At 42.0% G+C, this 24516-nt stretch overlaps 1 protein-coding gene across 7 annotated transcripts in view; it reads right to left on the minus strand.

Moving 5' to 3' along the window:
- Positions 1-24516, minus strand: part of LOC129707085 (meiosis regulator and mRNA stability factor 1) — an 85255-nt gene that overhangs the window by 33360 nt on the left and 27379 nt on the right. For all 7 annotated transcript variants that reach the window (XM_055651868.1, XM_055651869.1, XM_055651864.1 and 4 more), the window contains exons 8-12: positions 20870-21304; positions 4919-5073; positions 3922-4080; positions 3571-3754; positions 1165-1343 (exon numbers count right to left, since the gene is read on the minus strand). In XM_055651868.1, coding sequence (XP_055507843.1) covers positions 1165-1343; positions 3571-3754; positions 3922-4080; positions 4919-5073; positions 20870-21304 — 1112 coding nt within the window. The remainder of the gene's footprint in view (positions 1-1164; positions 1344-3570; positions 3755-3921; positions 4081-4918; positions 5074-20869; positions 21305-24516) is intronic.

A 24516-nucleotide genomic window follows, 5' to 3' on the forward strand; every position in this document is an offset into this window, starting at 1 on the left:
TATATCTTAACCAGATTTCCTGCTCTGAAACGCGACCATCTTACGCTCATCTAGATTAAATTGTATTTCCCGCCATTTCACCCAACCTTCCAGTTGATTTACGTCCCACTGTCCCTTAGACAATCTTCTTGATTATCTACGACTCCACCAGTTTTCATGTAATTTACAAACTTACTAATCAGACAAACTGTATTCCCATCAAAGTCATTATTACAAAGGTCCCAGCACCAGTGCTCAATCTGAAAAAACACCCTCCATACATGTCACCAAGCCAATTTTGGATCCAGTTTGCCAAAGTCCCTCAGATGCATTGCTCTACACTTCTGGACCATCTACCATGCCTAACCTTGTTAAAAAGCCTGCATGAAGTTTATGTAAACATCTACTGTACATTGAGTTTTAAGATACGTGTTTGATCATAATTGGTATAACAGGCTTTTCATTTGAAATAGTGTTACAACTTTTGCAGTTGTTACTTTGTAGTTAAAATGAAAAGGAAATAATTCTTAAAACCAGTTGGCAAAAAACATGCCAGTGCAGCCATGCTGTTGAATTGGATTTGTTCCACTGATCAAACACGACACAATAGTTTGGCGGGAATAAAGAATACACCCTTTGTCAGATCAAAAAAGCAATTATGTACCATTACGATTTTTGCTTATAATTGTTCTCAAAAACAAAAAAACTAATGCAACTATTAATTTTATGAAAGACCTTTATAGTTATCTAAGATTTTCAATAAATCAATATAGGCAACGTTCAAAATGAATAAGCAAATACTTCTGAGCTATTCATCAGTTTGGCTTTGAAATAGAGAGTATAAAGGGGCAGTAGGTGCAGATCATCATTGCTTCAATACAAATATGGTAAGAGAAATCCCTGTAGCAGGGGTGCTAAATTCCTGCTTCCATTCTCAACCCATCAGCAATAATTCTGAAATAAGACCAACTCAGTGGAGTCAGACAGCATCGCTGGAGAACATGCATAGATGAGTCTTGGGTTAAATCCCTTCTTCTGATGAAAGATCCCAACCTGAAACATCACCCTTCCATGTTCTCCAGAGATGCTGCTTCACCTGCTGAGTTACTCCAACACTGTGTTCTTTCAATAGTTTTTTGCAAAATCAAGTGATTTTACATACAGTAGAGGCAGAAACAATTTTACCTAAGTAACGCCAAAGATTTATTGACATTTCCAGTGGCTAATGATACTTGGATTCTCTTGCATCCTATTCGGTATCTGTGTAAACTATTGACAGCTGAAATCGCTTCCTGGAGACTCTCCATCTGAACTGTTGCCTTCAATTGATAGTCAGTGTGAGGACTTAGTTCCACATTCTTCACCTATATATCCAATAGTTAAGATGAGAAAATAAATGTTCATCTTATTTCTAAAAATACAAATATCACTCGGATAAAATGTAAAAACATCAATTTCAGATTATTTATAAAGTAACATTGTAAAAACTTTACAAGTATCACCATCTTCCATTGGATGATGCTGGATAAAGGAATTACAAAATGTATCCAAGTCAGAACGCTCTGCCACTTGGAGGGAGGCTGGCACGTGGCAGTTACAAATGCCTGAAACCTTTGTCCTTTGCGATGATGAGGAGTGGGTGATATTGTTGATATAGTCTCGGCAAGTAAATACAGTGCAAATGGTATATACTGGAGGATAGGGTATCAATAAGGCGGGTGTGTTGTGCTGGATATGTCAAGATAATTAATCAGTGCCAGAGCTACAATCATCCAGGCAAATGGGCAGATTAAAAAATTAAATGTTCCTGACTTGTGCCTTACAGATCGTGGAAAGGCTTTGGGATGTTATTCTGACGTTCAGATACCGAAGATTTTACCTGGCTGGTCAATGGTGATGCCAAGGTTATTAATGGTGGAATACAGTTACTGTAATGTCATTTGTCGTCAAATGTAGACAATCATATTCTTTCATTGTAAGGCTCATTACCTGGTACTTCTGTGGTACAAATGTCACTCGTCACATTTACATAATTGTGAACAGAATTGAACATTGCAGTTAGCAGCAGACATCCCCACCCATGACCTTATGATGGAAAGAATGTCATCGATTGAACAGTTGAAAATGGTTAGGCCTGGGAAAATGCCACAAGGAACTCTTACAGTGATGTCCTTGGAGGTTGGATAATATCCTCCAGCTATCACAAACTTCCTCCTTGGAGCAATGTACAAATCTTACCATTGGAGTTTTCCCCCTTGAAGCACATTGACTTAAATTTTAACCACAACTCCTTGACGCCACTTTGTCAAATGCTGCCCTGTTGTCAAGGGCAGTCACTTGCACGTCACCTCTGGGATTCAGATCATTATTTGTACTAAGTATGTTAATGGGGATTGGAGCCAATGAGCCAGAGCAAACCCTAATGGAACATCAGCTGGGACTAAGTACCACCTTCCGTCACTTTGTTGATAATTGATCATAAACCGATAAGATGGCGATTAAACGGATTAGTTTTGTCATATTTTTGTGATCATGCTGCAAATGATATTGGCTGATGAGCGACTGTGTGGATCTCAGGAATAAAGCAAAGGGGATCATCAATTGGGATTTCTGGCTAGATTGATTTTAGTCTTTAACACTGTGTTTACAATATACTGAGCAGCTTCATACACTATTTCAGCAGTTACTCGAGTCAAGCACATCAGTGGGTCTTGAGTCACAGATAGAGTAGACCAGGTAGGAATGGTAGATTTTCTCCTCTTGAAGGGTATAAGGAAACTAGAAAACCTTGTGATCAATATTACTGACTTGTTTTTAAGTTAGATTTACTGAACTTAATAATTCCACATTGGCCTTTGGATGATTAGCTGGTAACAACTTTACACCATCAGTGTACCCATTAAATTTATTCATAGGAAATCTATTAAATCAACACAAGTCGTGGTCTGATCAACCACGGCTGGGTCGCCTGGATGAGGGCGTCTGATGTTGAAAGACCCGAAACACCCTATGGCCCCAGGTTACATCACTGATGATTTGTTCAGGAGCATCAATAGGTGCCTTTTTATCAAACAGAATAAACAATTTTTTGTTGAACTATGTCACACTGCAGAAAATATTTAAAGTTTAAATCTGAAATTGTTCAGAGATCAAATGCAAGTACATTTAAAAAAAATTGAGGATTGAGCTAACGAGCCAGTTTTTGGATCTCTATTGAAGTACCAAAACCAATTAATTAATGCAGAGCAAGAGCATTATATAGTGTACCAACAATATAGAATCAGATTTAAACAAACATTTCAAATAAGAATAATGCAAATTCTGAAAAATAACAAACATTCTTTCATAGCTTAAAAAAAAGGTATGAAGATTGAGATTTTCTCATTATTAAACTTACTACAGCTCACAGCCAAGAGAGAAGTGTTTACTTCTACCAGAATCCTAATTCATTAGGAAAAGTGAGGAAATACGAAAATGAACATGACAAAGGTTTCACACCTACGATAAACTATTCATTACATCTCCGCTATCCTAGCTGCAAAACAATATTCATTGTCTAGCATTTCTATATTCAAGCATTATGTCAGTTACCTTGCCATGCCTGAAGAAAATATCATGCAATATTTGATGTAGTTCCTTTCTGGACATTCTGTAATCCAAGTTGCTGACCTGCACATCTGCTCCATTTGCAAATGGGTCAGTCTGGGCATCAGAATAATGGTTTTGAGTTGTGCTCAAAGGCGAGGAACGGTTTGAGAGGCTTGGAGATAAACTCCTAGGATATCAAAAGTCAAACATTGTCACATTTAGAAAAAAAGTACCACTAAAGATTTACCAAACTAAACATCAAAACTTTGTAAATGCAGTAATATTCCCATTTATTATAACCCATTAATTTCAAATATTTATCCATTTTAAAGGATGGGTAAAATTGAAAGTTACCTTGCAGACCAGGAACCATGGCACATAATAGGTGGTGTATTATGCCTTGAAATTGTCAACTTAGAAAAAGCAGAAGGGGAACTGATACGGAAGTCAACTTTTTTCTCACTTCTGTCTGTTGGACACTCCAATGGATTTGAAGAAGTTGGAGTTTCTTGCCTATTTAAGAAAACATTGAATAATGTGCTTATTCTTCTTTGGCAGTTTCTTACAACTGCCTATAATACGAAACATTTGTCAACATGAGAAGATTCCGAATATTTCTATATACAGCGGCACAAGAAGAAAAGGTAAAATTAAAATGCTGTGGAAAAGGAGTGCTTGAGTAACAGAGAGTCCAACAGCATCTCTGGAGAACATGGATCAGAGCCGTTTTGGGTCGGGATACTTCTTCAGATAGGTTGTGGAGGGGAAGGAAATCTGGAAGAGAGGAGAGACAGGACAAATGTTGGCAGATAATAGGTTGACTTGGGCGAGAGAGGTTTTAATATGTTATGTTTGGACAGAGGCTAGAAATGAAAAGACAGGAAGTGTGAGACAAAAGGATTGAGTTGCAAATTGTAAAGCTGGAGCAAGAATGTAGGTAGAAGGTGGTTAGAAGTTACCCAAAATTAGAGAATTCAATATTCATACCATTGGGTTGCTAGCTACCCAAGTGGAATAAGATTTTGTTCCTCCAGTTTGTTTCTCTCTGGCAATGGAGGCGGACCAGGGCAGAAAGATCAATATAGAAATGATTAGAGTAGTTAAAATGGTTAGCAACCTGGATGCTGCTTGATCCACTGAGTTACTTCTGCACTCCGTCTTATTTTGCAAACAAGCATCTGCAGTGCCTTACATTTCAAATGAAATATGTGAAGGCAGAAACAATCTTTCATGACTTCTAATCATAATCGGAAAATGTTATGAACAGGGATAGATGGAAGGGGTAGAAAACAAAGTACAAAGTTTAGGACAATTACTCATCAACCAGAGTACACGTTAAATACAAACTCACTTAACGTTTCCATTGAAAGAATTTCCATTTCCTGTCTTTTTAGGAGTAGCTGCAGAACCCACAGAGTGGATTATTGGTGGAGATTCAGTTCCTTGCTTTTTGATCTGAGGTGCTGGTGCACTTGGTTTGGTTTTGGATTCCATACCACAGAGCTCCTTGTAAAATAAATAATGAATGGTTAAAATATATGCAACTGTGTGTATATCAGTAGGTTTTTTTTTTTAAATCAAGGAAAAGGTTTTATGTTTTGAACATGAAAAAACTTAAACGAGGTTAAGCATTGTTAACCCTTTCATAATTGGGAGGGACAAGAGTCCACATATTTGAAAAAGATGTTGCGTCAAAGCTAAGTTTGACAACAACAACAGAAGTCTGAAGAAGGGTTTCGGCCCAAAACGTTGCCTATTTCCTTCGCTCCATAGATGCTGCTGCACCCGCTGAGTTTCTCCAGCTTTTTTGTGTAACCAACAGAAGTAGGAGTTTTATAGACCTAAATTACATAAATTTAGAGTTGAAGACAACCACGTTGTTTTCCTTGAACATTCCAACAATTTGTTTAATACTTTCACAAGCATCAAACTCACTTTTACTACTCAAAGACTTACACACCTGTCATTTATTCTAAAGATACTTGCTTTCATTTCTCACAAATTAGTTTCAAGACATAACTATATTCAGTTTGAAAAAGTATGTAAACTACATTGTTCTCAGAGTTCAACAACCTCAGTGCATATGATCATTTAGTCAACACATTGCTATTAAGCTAAAAGATAAAACATTTAAAAGACCACTGGATATAAATATATTTATAAAGAAATGCAAGCAGAGATTATGAATTGTTTTGACATTTTTATTACTTCATATTGTATTAACTCACCAGTAGAGAATATTGTACTTACCATTTCAAGTTCTAATTATTTCAAGATGGATTATGATAATGAGACATTAAAAGCTAGTCTTTTTAAAATGATTTAATTTGTGTTCACTGAAACCGGAAAGGCTTTTGTAAACCAGTAGAAACACTGATAAAATTCAACTTTCACTTGCAGTGAAGCTGTTTAACCTGAATCCCTCATCACATGGGATATTGGTCAGTCTACCAGAGGACTAGAAGATTCCAATTGAAGTGTTAAGAATATAGTCTAAGCACTACAATGGACCTTAAACTTCCATACTATAAGGCAAACAACTGCCATATCAACAACTTAACTCCAAAGGCTAGGTGAGAAAATGGTTTCTCATCGTTTTACTTTTGGGTGGAGGGGTGAGGAGAGAAAATTGCTTGTTTCTACCACTTTAAGCAGCACACCTGTAGCACTTAAATCTATGATTACCTAATTAGTCACGTGAATTACAAATGCAGAATTAATTACCTCATTGGGAACTGTCTTATTTATTTAATCTAGGTAAGTCTATGTTTGGTTATATCTTGCAACTCTGCATTTCAAAACATACACGAGTCATGACAAAACTGTACAGTAACTAAATCTGTACATTTTGCCAAACTATGTGTATTTTCACTCCATTTAAATTAGCTTGATGTTGAACTTTCTGGACTTTTAAGAAAAAAACAGGGTTTTAAAAAATCAGGGAAATTCTCAGTAACTTTCACAGTTCAGATAAGGACAGACAAAGACATCCTGCTTTTCAGAAAACAGATATTATATACACCATTCGTTCCATCTTAATTAAAAAAAAAACAATTCAGCACGAGTCCCAGTCTTCCACATATTAAGTTTTTATTTCAAGAGAACACCTGTGTAGAATGCCACAGGATTGGGCTTCTTGGATTCTTTTCATATCTCATTTAAAAACTGAACTGATGGATATAAATCAAATGGCAAGATGTGTTTTTTAATTAAATGTTACTAGTGTCAAGATGTTTTATGTATATTAGCTAACTGTTTTAAAACATTGAATATTTTAAGATATCCTGTATATTACACATTTAAAAACGAGTTAATGGCCTTAAACATCATTCAAAACCAGCAACACCTAGATTGGGGCTGTTCCGGCTACGAAAGGTTTACTTAGAAGGATATGGCTCAAACACAGGCGGGGGCGGATTAGTGTAGATGGGGTATCTTGGTCGCATGGGCAAGTTAGGCCAAAGGGCCTGTTCCGTGCTGTATGACTCCATGAATGTTTTCAAGGTGCGTTTCATCAGTACACTTCATTAAGCTCAGGAAATGTTGCTGGGAAGCTTCTGAGCAGGGAGACAGGTAATTCTCATAATTAGTCAAACAAACTGATTCTTTGTCTAGAGGAAAGGGGGTCATTACAAGTCAACATCACCATGCCCTCGTGCAAATTCATGCATGTGATGGATTCCAATAAGGAATTATAAAAATTGATAACGATTTTGGTCAAATATAATTTACAGCCCAGGAATTAAATTGTCAATACAAATAATTTATTTGAAACAATGCATTTCCTATATGGTAGAATAGGATATGTAATGTGCATTCTTTCATCAATGTTTAATGATTATACAGACCCAAAATGAGTGGATTTAAAAATAAATGCCTTTCAACAAAAGCACTAATAGCACTGTGACTTGGCCAATAACCTTTCAGACAGGAATTGGATAACGAGGTAATTTGGCATTAAATTATATTGTTAAGGAGCAGACAATCAAAGGATTTATCTGCATGACCATGAGGCAGTGATGGGTGTGATGTCATTTAAGGAAGGCATGTCTCCTGGTTGAGATTTGAGTGTGGGTATATATATTTCTATTTTAGGTTTATATAAATGTATGCCTCACTTATGCTCGTGAACATTAATGGTTTTCTGTGCTTTACACTCTCTGGGCCTTTATTGGCTGGATTGGCTGATCTTGGCAGTAACTACTGCCATTTCTCTTCTTCAAAACACAACCTGCTGACTGCCAGTTAATGTGAAAGTAACTGGAAAATGGGGGGTGGGTGGGTGTGATCAGCAAATGGTTGAACAAAGGTCAAGATGTCAGCGACAAGGATTAAAGAGTAGAAGGCTTGGAGGGGAGAGGTGCATGCTCAAACATTCATCGTCCCTTCCCACATCCGTCCACGGGTGACTTTTTGCTAAATGTTGCTTAGAGCAAAGCCAATTGTCCGTCAATAATCTACGAGTGCTAAATATCTTGACAAAACCTGTTGCCGCTAGAACGTTCCCGTTACAAAAACTAAAAGATGCTTCACTGCTTGTAGCATCTTGAAGGACCAGTGAGCCAAAGCTCAATACCTCAGTAGGCAGTTATATCAGTCGTCTTTTGCTGTGAAAAGACAGACATTTTCCAGTTATTTTCACATTTCCATGTTATCCAGGGATGCTGCCTTAGTCACCGAGTTACTCCAGCTTTTTGTGTCTTTCCAGCATCTGCAGAACGTTGTTTCTACTGAATGACGGTGTTGCTGCATCAATTTAATGTTGATCTTTCTTTGTTACTGATATCTTGCGGTGTTTAGAGACGTGGCATAGTAATCGGCCCACCGAATCCACGTCGACCAACATTCACTAGTTCTATCCTATGCATTAGGGACAATTTACAGAAGCCAATTAACCTGAAAACTTGCATGTCTTGGCAATGTTGGGGAAACTGAAGCATATGGAGAAAAACCCATGCAAACACAGGGAGAGCATACAAACTCCAGGTTGAGATTGGACCTGGGTCTCTGGTGTAATGTAGCAACTCTACCGCTGTGCCACTGTGCTGCAACATTCACCTTGAGGATTGTATGAGCAAGGTAGGACAAACTGACAAGAGCTCTCCATTTGAGTGTCCTTCCCATTTGTTGAGGGATGGAGAATCTCCAAATCACCAGAGGTATTGTATTAATGAAGATCAGGCCTCTGTTTACCAACCAGATCCTGTTTGATTTGCACGTTTCTGAATCCCTTGATTTACCAAGTTAAGATTAGTTACTAACTATAATTATTTCCATTTGTATTGATGTTCTGTATTCTTGCATAACAGACTAGAGAGAATTGATTGGGCATGTTGAGTGATCCAAAATCCTGCAATGTCAGGAATTCCTAATGCATCCTTCTGACTAGTAAACCCAAGCACTTTCCAAAACCAAAAGGCAATTACTCTAATGCTGTATCTATACTGGTGATTGACTTCAAATGGCTTCAGAATGTAGATTAGTGCTTCCCAATGGAACACAGGAGCAAAGATTTTGTACTTAATTCTGTTCACCAAACACTGTACCACTTTGGTTATGGGTTGCTGTGCTGCGTCAGCAGATGACCAAATTTCTGTCCAAGTGGGAATAAAATTGGATGTAACAATTAAAACATATATGCATGGGGGATCCTATTTGACTAACACAGGAATAATGCTGTGTATCCACAAAACATGAGCATTATCACAGTATCCCAAATTTGATATTTATCATGGAATGGAGAAGGTAAAATGGGGTCATAGCGAGCAATGAGGTCCGGAGAGCAGTGGTGCAAATGATCAGATTATTGGAGACCAAGGCGATGGATGTCACAAAATCACTGGCTGAATGGGACGCAGAATAATAAGTGAAGCTGAGGTGATGACAACTTTGACTGAAGTGATGGCTGGCAAGGTATGTGTCTTTCTCCTGGCCTTGCCACTCCCATTTCCAAAACAGCCATTCGCAACAATAGCCTATCCCAATGAGACGGGAGTCAATTTCACTGTGTAGTAAAAATGTCAAAGTTATCCAATACAGTATTATTGAGTTGGCCTTATTTTAGACTGGTAGATTAATTGCTCTAATGCCTTTCTGAGACATTCCTTTACCTACCTAGTATTGGTGTGCACAGAATGTATATTTGGCATGCTGGACAAAACAGTGAAACGCTACTGGAACAGTGTAGCACAAGAACAGGTCCTTCGGCCCACAATGTCTGTGCCGAACGTGATGCCAAAACCAATTCCTACGTGGCTGCACATAATACATATCCCTTCATTCTATGCCTATCCCAAAGTCTCTTAAAAGCCATGATTGTATCTGCCTTAATCACCACCCCTGGCAGCATGTTCCAGGCACTCGACATTCTGTGTATATTTAAAAAAATTGCTCTGCACATCTCCTTTAATCTTTGCCTCTCTCTTTAAAGCTATGCCCTAGTGTTTGATTTTTCTTTCCTGGGAAAAAAGTTCTGGGTGTCTTTTCTATCTCAAATGTCAAGTGTGTTTTACTGTTGTGCTTCTGCTTGTTTACTGCACAACCACCAATAGCTGGGCTATCTCGTGCAGGTTACGCTCTCATGGGCACTGGTTGCAAAAGGGTTATTTAGATTTTTATGTGGGCAAGTTTGGTGAGATGATCTGTGTCCAAGTTGTCGACCTGTGACTTGAAGAGTGATAAGGTTGGTGCACACCTGGTGGTGTCAGCAAGGAGGTTCCACTCTGGGATAGTCCATGGATATAGTGACTGTAGATCGATATTTTTGTCTGGTTTAATTCTAGTATAAATAAAGTGACCTGAGAATATGCAAATGATACTAAGATAGGTGGGGTTGTGGGTAATGAAGTAGAGTTTCAAAGTCTACAGAGAGATTTATGCCAGTTGGAAGAGTGGGCTGAAAGACGGCAGATGGAGTTAAATGCTGATAAGTGTGAGGTGCTACATCTTGGCAGGACAAATCAAAATAGGACGTACATGGTAAATGGTAGGGAATTGAAGAATGTAGGTGAACAGAGGGATCTGGGAATAACTGTGCACAGTTCCCTGAAAGTGGAATCTCATGTAGATAGGGTGGTAAAGAAAGCTTTTTGTGTGCTGGCCTTTATAAATCAGAGCATAGAGTATAGAAGTTGGGATGTAATGTTAAAATTGTACAAGGTATTGGTGAGGCCAATTCTGGAGTACAGTGTACAATTTTGGTCGCCTAATTATAGGAAGGATGTCAACAAAATAGAGAGAGTACAGAGGAGATTTACTAGAATGTTGCCTGGGTTTCAGCAACTAAGTTACAGAGAAAGGTTGAACAAGTTAGGGCTTTATTCTTTGGAGCGCAGAAGGTTAAGGGGGGACTTGATAGAGGTTTTTAAAATGATGAGAGGGATAGACAGAGTTGACGTGGAAAAGCTTTTCCCACTGAGAGTAGGGAAGATTCAAACAAGGGGACATGACTTGAGAATTAAGGGACTGAAGTTTAGGGGTAACATGAGGGGGAACTTCTTTACTCAGAGAGTGGTGGCTGTGTGGAATGAGCTTCCAGTGAAGGTGGTGGAGGCAGGTTTGTTTTTATAATTTAAAAATAAATTGGATAGTTATATGGACGGGAAGGGAATGGAAGGTTATGGTCTGAGCGCAGGTATATGGGACTAGGGGAGAATATGTGTTCGGCACGGACTAGAAGGGTCGAGATGGCCTGTTTCCGTGCTGTAATTATTATATGGTTATTGTATTGTAGACTTCAGGAAGTCTCGGGGCGGCACGCACACCCCCATCCACATCAAGAGAGGTGGAACGTGTTTCCAGCTTTAGGTTCCTGGGGGTCAACATCTCCGATTACCTCTCTTGGACCCACAATACCTGAACTCTGGTCAAGAATGCTCACCAGCGTCTCTTCTTCCTGAGGAGACTGAAGAAGGTCCATCTGTCTCCTCAGATTCTGGTGAACTTCTACTGCTGCACCATCAAGAGCATCCTTACCAACTGTATCACAGTATGTTATGGCAACTGCTCTGTCTCCGACCGGAAAGCACTGCAGAGGGTGGTGAAAATTGCCCAAAGCATCACCGGTTCCTCGCTCCCCTCCATTGAGTCTGTCCAAAGCAGCGTTGTCTGCGAAGGACGCTCAACATCGCCAAGGACTGCTCTCACCCCAACCATGGAATGTTTACCGTCTTACCATCCGGGAGGCGCTACAGGTCTCTACGTTGCCGGACCAGCAGGTCCAGGAACAGCTTCTTCCCTGTGGCTGTCACACTACTCAACAATGTACCTAGATGACTGCCAATCACACCCCCCCCCCCTCCCCCCAACACTCTGCCCACAGGAAAAACACTATGACTGCATGCATGTAAATAGATATATTTATTGAAATGATATTCTATGTTGCTCCTCCAGGGAGATGCTAACTGCATTTCGTTGTCTCTGTACTGTATACTGACAATGACAATTAAAGTTGAATCTGAATCTGAATCTGACATGAGCGGGCTTTGGTGCGTCGCCATCATGTTTGGGACAAAGACCCGTCATTTATTTATTTGCCTCTGTACTCCATAATTTGAGTTTTGTAATAGAAATAAATCACATGTGGTTAAAGTGCACATTGTCAGATTTTCATTAAGGCCATTTTCAAACATTTTGGTTTCACCATGTTGAAATTACAGCAGTGTTTATACATAGTTGTGATTAATAAAGTCACCAGTGCATGCTTTCTTCTCAATGGTTCCAAACAGTTGATTTTAGCAAGCCTAAGGTTTGGCTGATGTCTCCAACAGTTTTATTTTTGTTTCTCAGTTTCATAATGGCTTTTTAAACTTTCATTGGCACAACTTTGGTCCTCCAATGTTGATAAACAGCAATAAAAGTTTCCAAAGGTGATGGAAAGACTGGAGAAAAGACTAGGTGCAGAGAGCTCTCTTATTCCTACATTGAGACAATTAAACAGACCCGAGCAATTACAAACGCCTGTGAAGCCATGTGTCCCAAACATTATGGTGCCTTAAAATGGGGGAGACTATGTATAAACACTGCTGTAATTTCTACATGTAATTCTAAAAATTACCCTTTATTAAAATCTGACAATGTGCACTGTAACCACATGTAAGTAAGTTTTATTTATATAGCATGTTTTAAGTCAACTCGCATTGACACCAAAGTGCTTTACATAAAATAGATAATAAGTTTCCATACAGACCATAGAAAAAGGTTAAAAAATAAAGTAAATGGACACAACACACTCAACACAAACGTCCCCCCCACAGCAGAATCAAAAATTTCCACTGTGGGGAAAGGCACCAGAAAGTTAAGTCCTCTTCCTCTGAAACACCCGAGGTCGGGGCCCATTTGTGGCCTTGCAGCCAGTCCGATGATTTTCAGGGCCCTCTTGCCGTGAAGATGGAACATCCGGCGTTGGGTGAAACATTCCTCAAGCAGCTTGGAAAGTCTGGAGCGGCTGTCTCTTCCCCGGAGACCGGGGCACTTGTAGCCCTCGGGCCGCGCCGGTTGGAGCTCCGACCCCGGCAACTCGATCCCAGGCTCCGCAGCGCTCCAAATCCAGCACCGCCCGCAGCCACAGCTCCGCGATGTTGGGAGTCGGCAGCCACAGCGTTCCGGAGCTTACCGCACGGCGACTCAGTAAGGCATCGCCCGCTCCCTGTTGGTATCCCAGTGCTGCACCGCCGCCGAAGCTGTAGTCCTGGCCGGTCCCGACAGGAAACGCTGCTCCATTCTTGATGGTAGGCCGCGAGGACGGGGCGAAGAAGCAGCTTGGAGGGATGCTGCCTCTCCGACCAGGTAGGGGACTAAGAAATAAAGCTTCCCCCTTCTCCTTCTCCCCTTAAAATAAAAAAAGGTGAAGAGACGGGCTGCAGGCAGGCTGCCATACACAGACGGCTCCCACTCCTGCACATCCGCCATTTAAGTATGTGATCTTGTTTAATTACAAATCTCAAATTGCGGAGTACAGAGGCAAATAAACATTATGGCATTATGGAGAGCACTGTAGGTCCTAAAATGGAACAATGAAATTCGTACTTGCGCAGCACAACAGGCATGTACATAGTGATCCACAAACACCATATTAAACAAACAATACAAGGACCGAATCGGTAAAAATGATGCCCTCCAAATCTATGCAGTTGAGTTTATTTGGAGGCTGTAGTGTTTAATGGCGTCATGGATGTTAGGAAGAAGTTGCTCCTTGACATTAGTTTTCAGGCTTCTATACCTTTTCTCTGGAGTAAACTGCGAGCATGACCAGCATGGTCCCCAATTCTTCCGTCTATGCTGCATCTGCACCCAGGATGAGGTTTTCCATACTAGATTATCGGAGATGTCCTCATTCTTTAGGAAACGGGCGTTCCCCTCGTCCATTACAGATGAGGGTCTCCTCGATATCCCACAGCTCCACTTGCTCCCCCTCCCCCTCCCCCCATTCACAAGGACAGCCCCCCTTGTCCACACCTTCCACCCCATCAGCTGTTGCATACAGCATATAATCCTCCCAACACTTTCGCCACCTCCAACCCCCTCCCCTGGTACATGCAACACCTGTCCCTTTACCTCCCCCCTAGACTCCATCCAAGGACCCCAACAGTCTTTTCATCTGAGGCAGAGGTTCACTTGCACATCCTCCAATCTCATCTACAGTATCCGCTGTTCCAGGTGTCAACATATGTACATCGGCGAGACCAAGCGCAGGCTCAGCGATCATTTCTCTGAACACCTCAGCTCAGTCCGCCTTAACCTACCTGATTTCCCGGTTGTTCAGCACTTTAACTCCCCCTCCCATTCCCAATCTGACCTTTCCATCCTGGGCATCCTCCATTGTGGCCCAGTGCAAATTGGAGGAACAGCACATCATATTTCACTTTGGTAGCTTACACAGTATGCTTGGGTAGTATGAACATGACTTCTCTAACTTCAAATAGCACTTGCTTTCCCTCTCTCTCCATCCTCTCCCAAGTTCTCCCACCAGTCTTACTGTCTCGGACTACATTCCATCTCTGTCCCACCCACTCCCCTGACATTAGTCTGAAGGGTCTCGACCTTAAACGTCACCCATTCCTTCTCTCCAGAGATGCTGCCTGTCTCGCTGAGTTACACCAGCATTTGGTGTCTTCCCTGATGATGTTGGCTGGCTTTTTGAGGCAGTGACTCCTGCAGACCCCTTCATCAGTGGGGAGGTTAGCACCCATGATGGACGGGTGTACACCAATTTTTGTAGTTTTGTTTGTTCCTTGGCATTTGAGTTGCTGAACCAGGCCATGCTATCAATATGCTCTCTACCATGCACCTATAAAAGTTTTCATTAACATACCGAACCTCCTCAATTTTCTTAGAAGGTAGAGGCATTGATGGACTTTCTTTATGATTGCATCGATGTGCTGGGTCCATAACAAGTGATTTGAAGTTTTGACTCTCTCCGCACTATCCCATCAATGAAGACAGGTTTGTGGATCCTTTAGCCTTGCTCTTCTAAAGTCACCGGTTCATTGGCTTTACTGACATTGAGAGCAAAGTTATTCTGGTATCATTATATCATTTGTTTCGTCGATTGATCTCCCTCCCTCCATTCGGACTCACCATCCTCCATCTTACAACGGTGGTACCGGCAAATTTGAACATGGAGTTGGAACTGTCCCGCTACACAGTTATGGGTATACAGTGAGTAGAGTAGGAGGCTGAACACACTGTCTTGAGGTGCTGAGCAGGAAGTGTTGTCACCAATATGGGCAGCACGGTGCCGCAGCAGTAGACTTGCTGCCTTGTAGCGCTTTCAGAGCCGGAGACCCGGGTTTGATCAAGGATGCTGTCTGAACGGAGTTTCTATGATCTCCTCGAAGGTTTTACCAGAGATCTTCGGTTTCCTTCCACACTATGTACCCATCAACAGAGTGTTAATGTGCGGGGATTGTTGGTCAGCGCAGACTTGGTGGCCTGTTTCCATGTTGTAGCTCTAAACTAAAAAAAATCATGCTGATTGTGTTCTGAGGCCCAGTTCCTCGAGCTTGTAACTAGTGTGGAGGGAATGATGTGTTGAATGCAAGGTGGAGTCTATGAGCAACAACCTAATGTATGCGTATTTATAGTACTCCAGTGCTGGGTGAAGAGCCAGTGAGATCGTTTTCTCCATTGACCTGTGGTGCTGGTAGGAAAATTGTAATGGGTCTAGGTTCTTGTTGAGGAAGGAGTTCATATGCACCTTAACCACATTCTCAAAAGACTTCATCATCATGGACGTTAGTACCACTGGCCAGTTGTCATTGAGGCATGTCCCCTTGCTCTTTTTTGGCACTGGTATTATTGATGCCCCTTTAAAGCAGGTGGGAACCTCAGACCATAGCAATGTGAGGTTGACGATGTCTACAAAAACTCCAGCCAGTTGGTCCAGCCCATCTATGCTGTTCATCATTTTATGTACTTCTGTCAGGTCTTTTCACTACCTCTGGCATTCCAGAGAAAGTAATCCAAGTCTGTCCAACCACACTGTAGCTAATTCCCCATATTCCAGGCATCATTCTTGTGAATCTCCTCTGAACCCTTTCCAAATTCTCCACTTCCTTCCTGTAATGGGACGACCAGAACTGCATTCTTTATCGAGTTGTCTGCTGAAAACGCACTGTACATTAAAGTTTTGGTATACCGAACCATAAAAAGGGAGAGGGGGAATGGTGTTCGTTATTGCTGATTGTCCGCTATAACCGAGTACGGGATGATCATTGTCGTAGAAACAAGGAACTACGGATCCTGGTTAATACACAAAAGTACACAGTGCTGGAGTGAGATCAGGGAGCATTTCTGGAAAACAAAGATAAAGTTATGTTTCAGGTCGGGAACCTTCTTCAGACTCTTGTACTGGAACTGGGTCTAGAATCCAGGTTAGCGGCCAGGGAATAGTCAAGGTTTCAGCGGAGTCAATGGTCACCACCCACGGGCGTCAGGTGTGCAGATAAGGGACGCAGTGGCAGCAGCAGACCCGACTTGGAAGTGGCCAGGAAGGCGGTGTGAGTCAGTGGTGGTGCCAACAGCCTGGGCCAGAGCCGATATGGGTGTGTCGACAGCCTGGCCGAGAAGCAGTCGGGATGGTGTCGGCAGCTCAGCCTGCAAGCAGCCAGGGCTGGCATTGGCAGCCTGGCCTGGAATCGGCTGGGGTGGCAGTGCAGCTGAGGGTGGCATTGGCAGCTGGGCCTGGAAATGGCCAGGGATACCGTTAGCAGCCTGGGTGGCAGAGCGGGGCGTGGGTGACGTCAGAAGCCCAGCCTGAAAGCGGCTGGGGGTGGCATTGGTAGCCTGGCCTGGAATAGGCCAAGGTGGCAGTGCTTTTTAGCGGTGGCAGTGCGGTTCAGGGGTAACGTTGGTAGCCTGACCTGGAAGTGGCTGGAGAGGCTTGCAGGGTTGATAGCCTGGCCTGGAAAGAAGTCCGTAAAAACGAGGGTTTACTGTAGTCAATCTTTGTTAAAAAGAATGTAATTACATTTTTGACCACAAGACATGATCAAAATAGGGCATGGGACTTAATATTGTTTGGAAACATTCAATGCATTCTGATTTCAATGTTAAACATTTTTCTGTATTTGTCAAATGTGCACAATTCAAATTGGAATTTTTTTATTCACATATTTTTAATAATAAGAAAATTCAGGTTTAATGTTACCTGTCAAATAGCAACACAATTTTTTGTTTTTAAATGGTGGGGCGTCTTTAGTGTACCATCAACATGTGTGAGAACTGAAAAGTTGATCTCTTGGACTAGCCAAACTCAAACGCCTGTCTCACGGTGCGAGTCCACCCTACGAGTGATCCCGAGTTAAAAACAAATCAAACTCGTGGTAATCACGTAGAATTAACGTAGCGGGAACGTCGGAGCGCGTGGACGTAACTTAGCGACTCGTTACGCTAACGGCAAGTACTCGGGAAAGTTGTTAACTCGTGAAAAATTTTCAACATGTTGAAAGATTTCCACGAGTCAAATTTACTCTTGAAGGAAATATTTGAAACTTTTAAACTCGTTGTACTACCGTAGTAGCCCATGCGTTTACCGTAGTGAATTGTGAGTTTACCGCATTAACTCATGAGTACTATCAGTATGTTTATGTTGTTTTTTGTGTTTATGCGCGAAAGCTGCCGGTTTTAATCAGCATTGTCTAAGGCCCATCGTTAAAATGCATCAGCCTCTGTGATATTGGAGTCATTCTCCTCAACTGCTTGGCGTTAACGGAGAGCTCCCGAAGCAGAAGGCGTCCCGATATGAATAATGACATGTTTCACTTAACTAAACACACGACCGGATGGCAAACACATATCAAAAGTTAAACTCTGCGCCCGGTTGGAGAGTGGGGATGGTGGAAGAGGAGACAGTTCACATACACCAGCATCAAATACAGTCCCGAGAATTCATGCAGCTATGCAGTAGGGGTAAAAAAGTGAACAAAAAATATATTCCGCTCGGTAACCCCCCCCCCCCAGACCTTAATGACAAAAAACACCGATAAATGAATGAATGTGATTTTAAATATCCAGCTGATATTTACACCGTGAAAGTTTTAACATATAGGTCAAATAAGAAAATGGTGTAAGCTCCAAAGACGTGGGTAGGTTAATGGGCTTGGTGTAAATGTCAATGTGCGGGGATCGCTGGTCGGTGCGGATTCGGTGGGCCGAAGGGCTTGTTTCTGCACTGCATCTGTAAAACTAAAAACTAAATAGGGAATATACAATACAATATTTATTACATGTCATTTGAACCTCAGTGAGGCTCAAACGAAACTCCGTTTCCACAGCCATACAAAGACAATTTCCTACAGACATACACACTATTCAATTTACAAAAACATCCATCACAGTGAACCCACTGTGATGGAAGGCAAAGTCTTTTCTCTCCCCTTTTCCATTTCTCTCCCGATGTTGAAGCCCCAGGCGGGCGATGGTGAGTCCCACGGCCATTTTAGGCCGCGCTGGGCGATGTATGGCCCCGCTCCCGGTCTAAATGTCACAAAGTTGGAGCCCCTGGCGGGCGCTGGAATATCCCACGGCCCGGGCGATGTACGTCCCCGCTCCGGGTCGTTCCAACCCCGCGACACGGGCGGGAGAAAGCGGTCTCTTCAACCGGACCCGCGAGCTCCCGATACCCCGACAGTCCACCGGACCTGCGGCTGCAGCTGGAGCCTCCGAGCTACGTGGTCGGGCCGCAACAGCAAGTCACTACCGCTCCCCACGCCCCAATGCAGGCGAGCCCCACGATGGTAAATCCGCAGTTCCGCAGGCTCCATGACTGGAGCCTCCAGGTCGTTCAGGCTGGAGGCCGCTCCACGGAGCTAGGCCCCAACGACAACGGAGACCCGACAAAGAAAAGGTCAGGTCTCCCGTACAGGGAAGAGAGTTTAAAAATGTTCCCCCTTCCCTCCCCCCGTCCCCCGCATATACACAGTTAAAAAAACGATTTAAAAAACACAAACAACTACATTTAACTAGACAAAAAATAAAAAAAGACAGACAGCGCCGCCACCAGAATATGAAGGACAGTGGGGAAATTGGCCCAGAAATGTCAGTAGTGTGAAGAAAGGTCTGGACCCGAAACGTGGGGGACAATAAATAGGAAGAGCGGCGTGCTTTGTAACTTTGTGTTGAAGAGAATATCTGAGCTTTGTCTATCATTCAGAGGTTCGCGGGCGGGCTGGGGTGACTGTAGGGCTCTGAAAAAGGGCTCTGTTTCCCAGGGCTGGGGTGAGTGTGAAAGGGGTGGTTTCTGTGCAGATCTGCCCAATCAGCAATGTTTTGAGCCACTGCTTTTTATACGGTTTAAGTCGCGAAGGTGGGACGGCTGTTCTGACGGACATACTGGGTGAGTAGAGACACATACTGCTAACCCTCTTGTCTACGGACCTTGCTGTCAGGGGAAAAAAATAACGTTCATGTTCAATTTACCTAATCTTTTTGTTAGAAGTTTACCAACGTTTTGATGAGATAAATTAAGGGAATAAAACAATCTTACTCGACACAAAAAGCTGGAGTAACTCAGCCAAGCCGGCAGCATCTCTGGAGAGAAGGGTCGAAACGTTTTTTCAGTTTGAAGAAGGGACTCGACCAGAAATGTCCCCCATTCCTTCTCTCCGGAAATGCTGCATGTCCTGCTGAGTTACTCCAGTATTTTGTGTCTATCTTTGGTGTAAACCAGCATCTGCAGTTCCTCCCGATACAAAACAGCCTATGCCTTTCAATGATTGATGCCAGATCTTGAACAAATGCAGTTCAAATGGACTTTTGAATGCTTTTGGAAGGATTGTTTCTTGAAACAAACTGCTCTAAAAAGTTTGAAGGAAGGAATTGCAGGTACTAATTTAAACCAAAGACAGACATAAAATGATGGACTAACTCAGCTGGTCAAGCAGCATCTCTGGAGAAAAGAAATAGGTGATGTTTCGGGTTGAGATCGTTCTCCAGGCTGGGTATTTTTATAGTGTAAAAAAAAAAAAACTGCATGACATCATTTTAACAGATGTGATGATTTTTCCACACGTCGGTAGTCGTTGGCTCAAGAGTAACTCGGGAGAGGAACTTGGTATATCGCCGAAATGAGAAGTAAACGTCAAACTTAGACATACACGTGGGCACTCGTTGAAACTCGTGAACATAAACTTGGATCCTCGTAGACAACCACGAGTTTGATTTTTATCTTTCACTCGGGATCACTCGTGGGTGGACTTGCACTGTGAGACAGGGTCATGACCAAAGTAGCACAGGTTTTCCAGAAAGAAATGCTGAACTTCTGGCTTGAGCAGGCTTTGTAAGTAGCCAGCGTTGAGGCTCTTACTACTGGATAAGTGAACGAACAGTTGGTTGAAGACAGGTGGATAGTGATTGCTCTCCAGTATTTCAATGAAATGGCAATCAATTCTGTCAGTGAGAGCAGTGAAATTATTTGGCAATGTTGAGATAACAATTGTGTTCAAGGACCTCTTTGTTAACTGCTGATGGATAAATGCAGACTTTAAATAGATTTATTGCATTGCAATAAGTATGGGAGGTATGAATTTAACACCTTGTGCGTCAGCTGCATAATATTTGAGTCGTGTTACTCCACTCTTAACCTTAAATTCCTTGGCAGATTAATAATCATACCCCATATGAACCTAATAAAATGAAACTTCATGTTATGTTGAATGCAGATACATTACTTCTATCTACCAGTATTATTCAAACATTTTTTATACTTTCTCCATTTGAAAAAAAAAGAAATAAAACACACTCATCTTACTGGCCTGCTTGTGGTGCCATGTATAGTAAGTGGTAAAATAAGTTAACTATTTACCTGTAAGCTTCTGACCTTTCCATTTTTAACTGCTGATCCTTGGGACGTCCTTGTGTTCTTTGCAGCAGAGTTTTTTCCATTATGTGATTGTTCATCAAGGTCTTTATTCAGCTGAGATTGTTTTGTAAGTTTACTCGCCTTTTTGGGGGATCTTGTCTTTTCAACTGTTATGCAGTTAGTTTTGCTTTCACAAAAATCTTTATTTTTCGGTGTAAATGATACAAGGATCTTGTTGCCAAATACATCTTCATTCTCCATTCGCTTCTGTGCACGCTCAGCGTTTTCCTGGCTTGTAAAGCGAAGGATTGCACTGCTGCCAGTGATGCTTAAAACTTTTCCACCACAATTATCAGATAAACGACGCAGTCTGTTGCCGACTTGCTTGCTATCTCTGTTAATCGGCAAATTGTATGCATACAGAAGAGTATGGCATTGCTGCAGAACAGAAAAGAAAGTGAATGGGCAGAAAGGGAAACAAGCCTTCTATCATTTTATTGTTTCCCTTTTCTTATATACTATTTTTCTCTACCTTGTCAGACCAGTATATTTCTTGAGGGCCTGTCCCACTTATGCAATTTTTTCGACGACTTGATGGCACCCGTCATATTCGCAGCAGGCTGGCGAAAATTTTCAAAATGTTGAAAATCCAGAAAAAGGTACTACTCTTTCGGCGACTACTCACGGCCATGCAGGTCACATGTCGCAGGGTGACGCCTGTTTGGTCATGAGTAGCTGCCCAAAGAGTCGTACCTTTTTCTGGTCGCCGCTGGATTTTCAACATTTTGAAAATTTTCGCTGACCTGCTGCGACTATGACGGGTGCCATCAAGATGTCGAAAAAATAGCATAAGTGAGACAGGTCCTTAACTGTTCTGACATTTGACGCAAGACCATCAACCTGATACATTATTTGTTTCCTTCTGTGAAGATGTTGCTTACATATTGCTGAGTAGTTCCACGATTCAGTTTTTATTTCAGGGTAACAGTATTATTATTTCTTCAATCGTGGAAAATTTGATTATTCACTCCAGTATGAAAAAGCCTAGTCAGAGTTCTTGTAAACAAATATGAGTATCACTGGTAACATAGTCATTAAGTTACTGGACTAGTAGGCCAGTGGAACAAACTCCATGGCAGCTGTGACATTTAATTTCAGTCAATGATCTGGAATTTTCCAAAATAACACGCAAAAAACTATTGGACAGCTATAAAATCCCATCTGGTTCATTAGTGTCTTTTTGAGAGAAAATCTGTTGTCATTATCTAATATGACCATAAGACATAGGAGTATGACCATTCACCCCATCCAACATGCAATCACAGCTGATCTATTTTTTCCTCTCAACCCCATCTCCTGCTTTCTCGCCGTTAACGTTTGGTGCCCTTCCTAATCAAGAACCGATCAAGCTTTGCCTTACAAATACCCAATGTGTCAGCCTCCACAGCCACCTGTGACACTGAAGTCCACAGAATTACTATCCTCTCTCTGCCTGAAGACATTCCTCATCTTCATTTTGAAGATGCACCCTTGTATCCAGCAGCGGTACACTCTGGTTCTAGACTCTCCCATTACTGGAAACACCTTTTCATGTCCACTATCTAGGCCTTTCATTATCTTGTAGATTTCACTGAGATCCCCCATCATCTTTCTAAACTCCAGCAAGTTAATCTGCCATTTCTTTGTTCCACATTACAGCATCATTTTCCAGCGGTCCAATGTCCACTCGTGCCTCTCTTTTATTCCTAGCATATCTGTAAAAACATTTGGTATCTGCTTTTATATTATTGACTAACCTACCAATTATGTACCTACATATTTCATGTTTTCTCCCCTTATTGATTTTTTAGTTGCCTTCTGTTGGTTTTTAAAAGCTTCCCAATCCTCCGGCCTCCTGCTAATCTTTGCCATGTTTTATTGTTTCTCCTTTGCTTTTATCCCATATTTGACTTCCTGCCTGCCACGGTGAACTCATTCTCCCCTTGGTATGTTTCACCCTCTTTTGGGATGAAAATATCCCATGTCTTCCTGGGAACTCCAGCCGTTGCTGCTCCACTGCCATTCCTCTCTCACACCTCTGTAGCCACCTTTACCCAACAGTAATACCAATTTCAGCTTCTCCCTCAAACTACATTGAATTCTTTCATATTATGATCACTGCCTCCTAGGGACTCCTTCACCTTAAGCTCCTGAATTAAGCCTGGTTCATCACGCAGCACCAAATCCACAATTGCCTTTTCTGTAGTGGGCATTCAGAAGCCATCTCATAGGCATTTGTAGAATTCATTCTCTTGGGACCCAGTAGCAACCTGATTTTCCCAGTCTACGCGCATATTGAAATCCCCCATGACCATACAACATTGTCTTTCTTACATGCCTTTTGCTGATATAATTTGTGCCCTAGGTCCTGACTACTATTCAAAGGCCTCCTATCGGAACAGCACCCTCCTTACTGATACTGATGCCAACGTCCCACAAATTCAAACCCACTTCTGCAACACCAATCTTTGAGCCACACATTTAACTTTCTGATCTTAATGACCCTACGCCAATTTGTTCATGGCTCATGTAGCAATCTAGAGATTATTACATGTTTGGTTCTGCTTTTTTAATTTAGGTTATAGCTACTCAAGTGCTTCAGCAGAAACTCTTTCCTTGCTTTATCTATGTCATTGGTACCAAAAGAATCACAACAACTGCATCTATACCCCCTACACTAAATTCCTCTGTAGGTCAGACGATTTGTCCCGAATCCAGGCAGGCAGCAGCAGTCTTCGGGACTCGATCCTTGCGACAGCGAATTGTGTCTATTCCCCTGACTGTACTGTCCCCAATTACAACTCTTCTACTCTGCCCTCTTGAATGGCTCCCTGATCCACGTACCATGGTTAAGTTGCGCATCGTTCCCATGGCCCCCACTCTCATCCACTGAGCACGATTTTTAGACCTGTTAGACAAGCTCAAGGATTCTCAAGCCTCTCAGAGGTTCCTACAACACTGTCTCTTGGATTTCTCTCTTCCCTACCTGCTTCACTCGCAGTCACACCCTCTTCCCCCTGAACACAGACCGAGTTGGGAGTAGAGAATCTAATGGGTGTGACTGCCTCCAGGTACACAGCATCCAGGAAATTCTCCCCATCCCTGATATGCCGCATTGTTCTGAAACTCAGATTCCAGGTCATCAAGTTTGAGCCTGAATTTGTCAAGCACCCAGCTGCGGATGTGGTCACCAGGAATCACACTAGGGTCCACCAGCTCCCACATTGCACAGCTACAGCACATCACATAATCCTGCATCCCTACTTTATTTATTCGCAACAGCTCCCTTTCAAAACTCCCCGCGTCTTGAAACCAGGTCTTAGAAATGTGATTGAATCCGAAATGGCACAGCGTTCAAAAGCAATTGGGATTGGGGAATGTATGTTGGGTTTGCCAGCAATCACCATGTATTGAAAAAAGGAAAAAAGTAACTGTGGAAGGAGAAAGATAATATTGCGTCTGGAAAAACAGATAATTTAAAATCAGCAAAGTATCTAAACATTGTATCACTTAAATTCTCATTAGCAAGAATTATAATTTCATGGAAAGACATATAATATTAGAACATTATATAAGAAAAACAAATGCTAAGTTTAATTGAGAAGTGACTT

This window comes from Leucoraja erinacea, chromosome 20, assembly GCF_028641065.1.
Source record: "Leucoraja erinacea ecotype New England chromosome 20, Leri_hhj_1, whole genome shotgun sequence".
In the NCBI taxonomy this organism is placed as follows: domain Eukaryota; kingdom Metazoa; phylum Chordata; class Chondrichthyes; order Rajiformes; family Rajidae; genus Leucoraja; species Leucoraja erinaceus.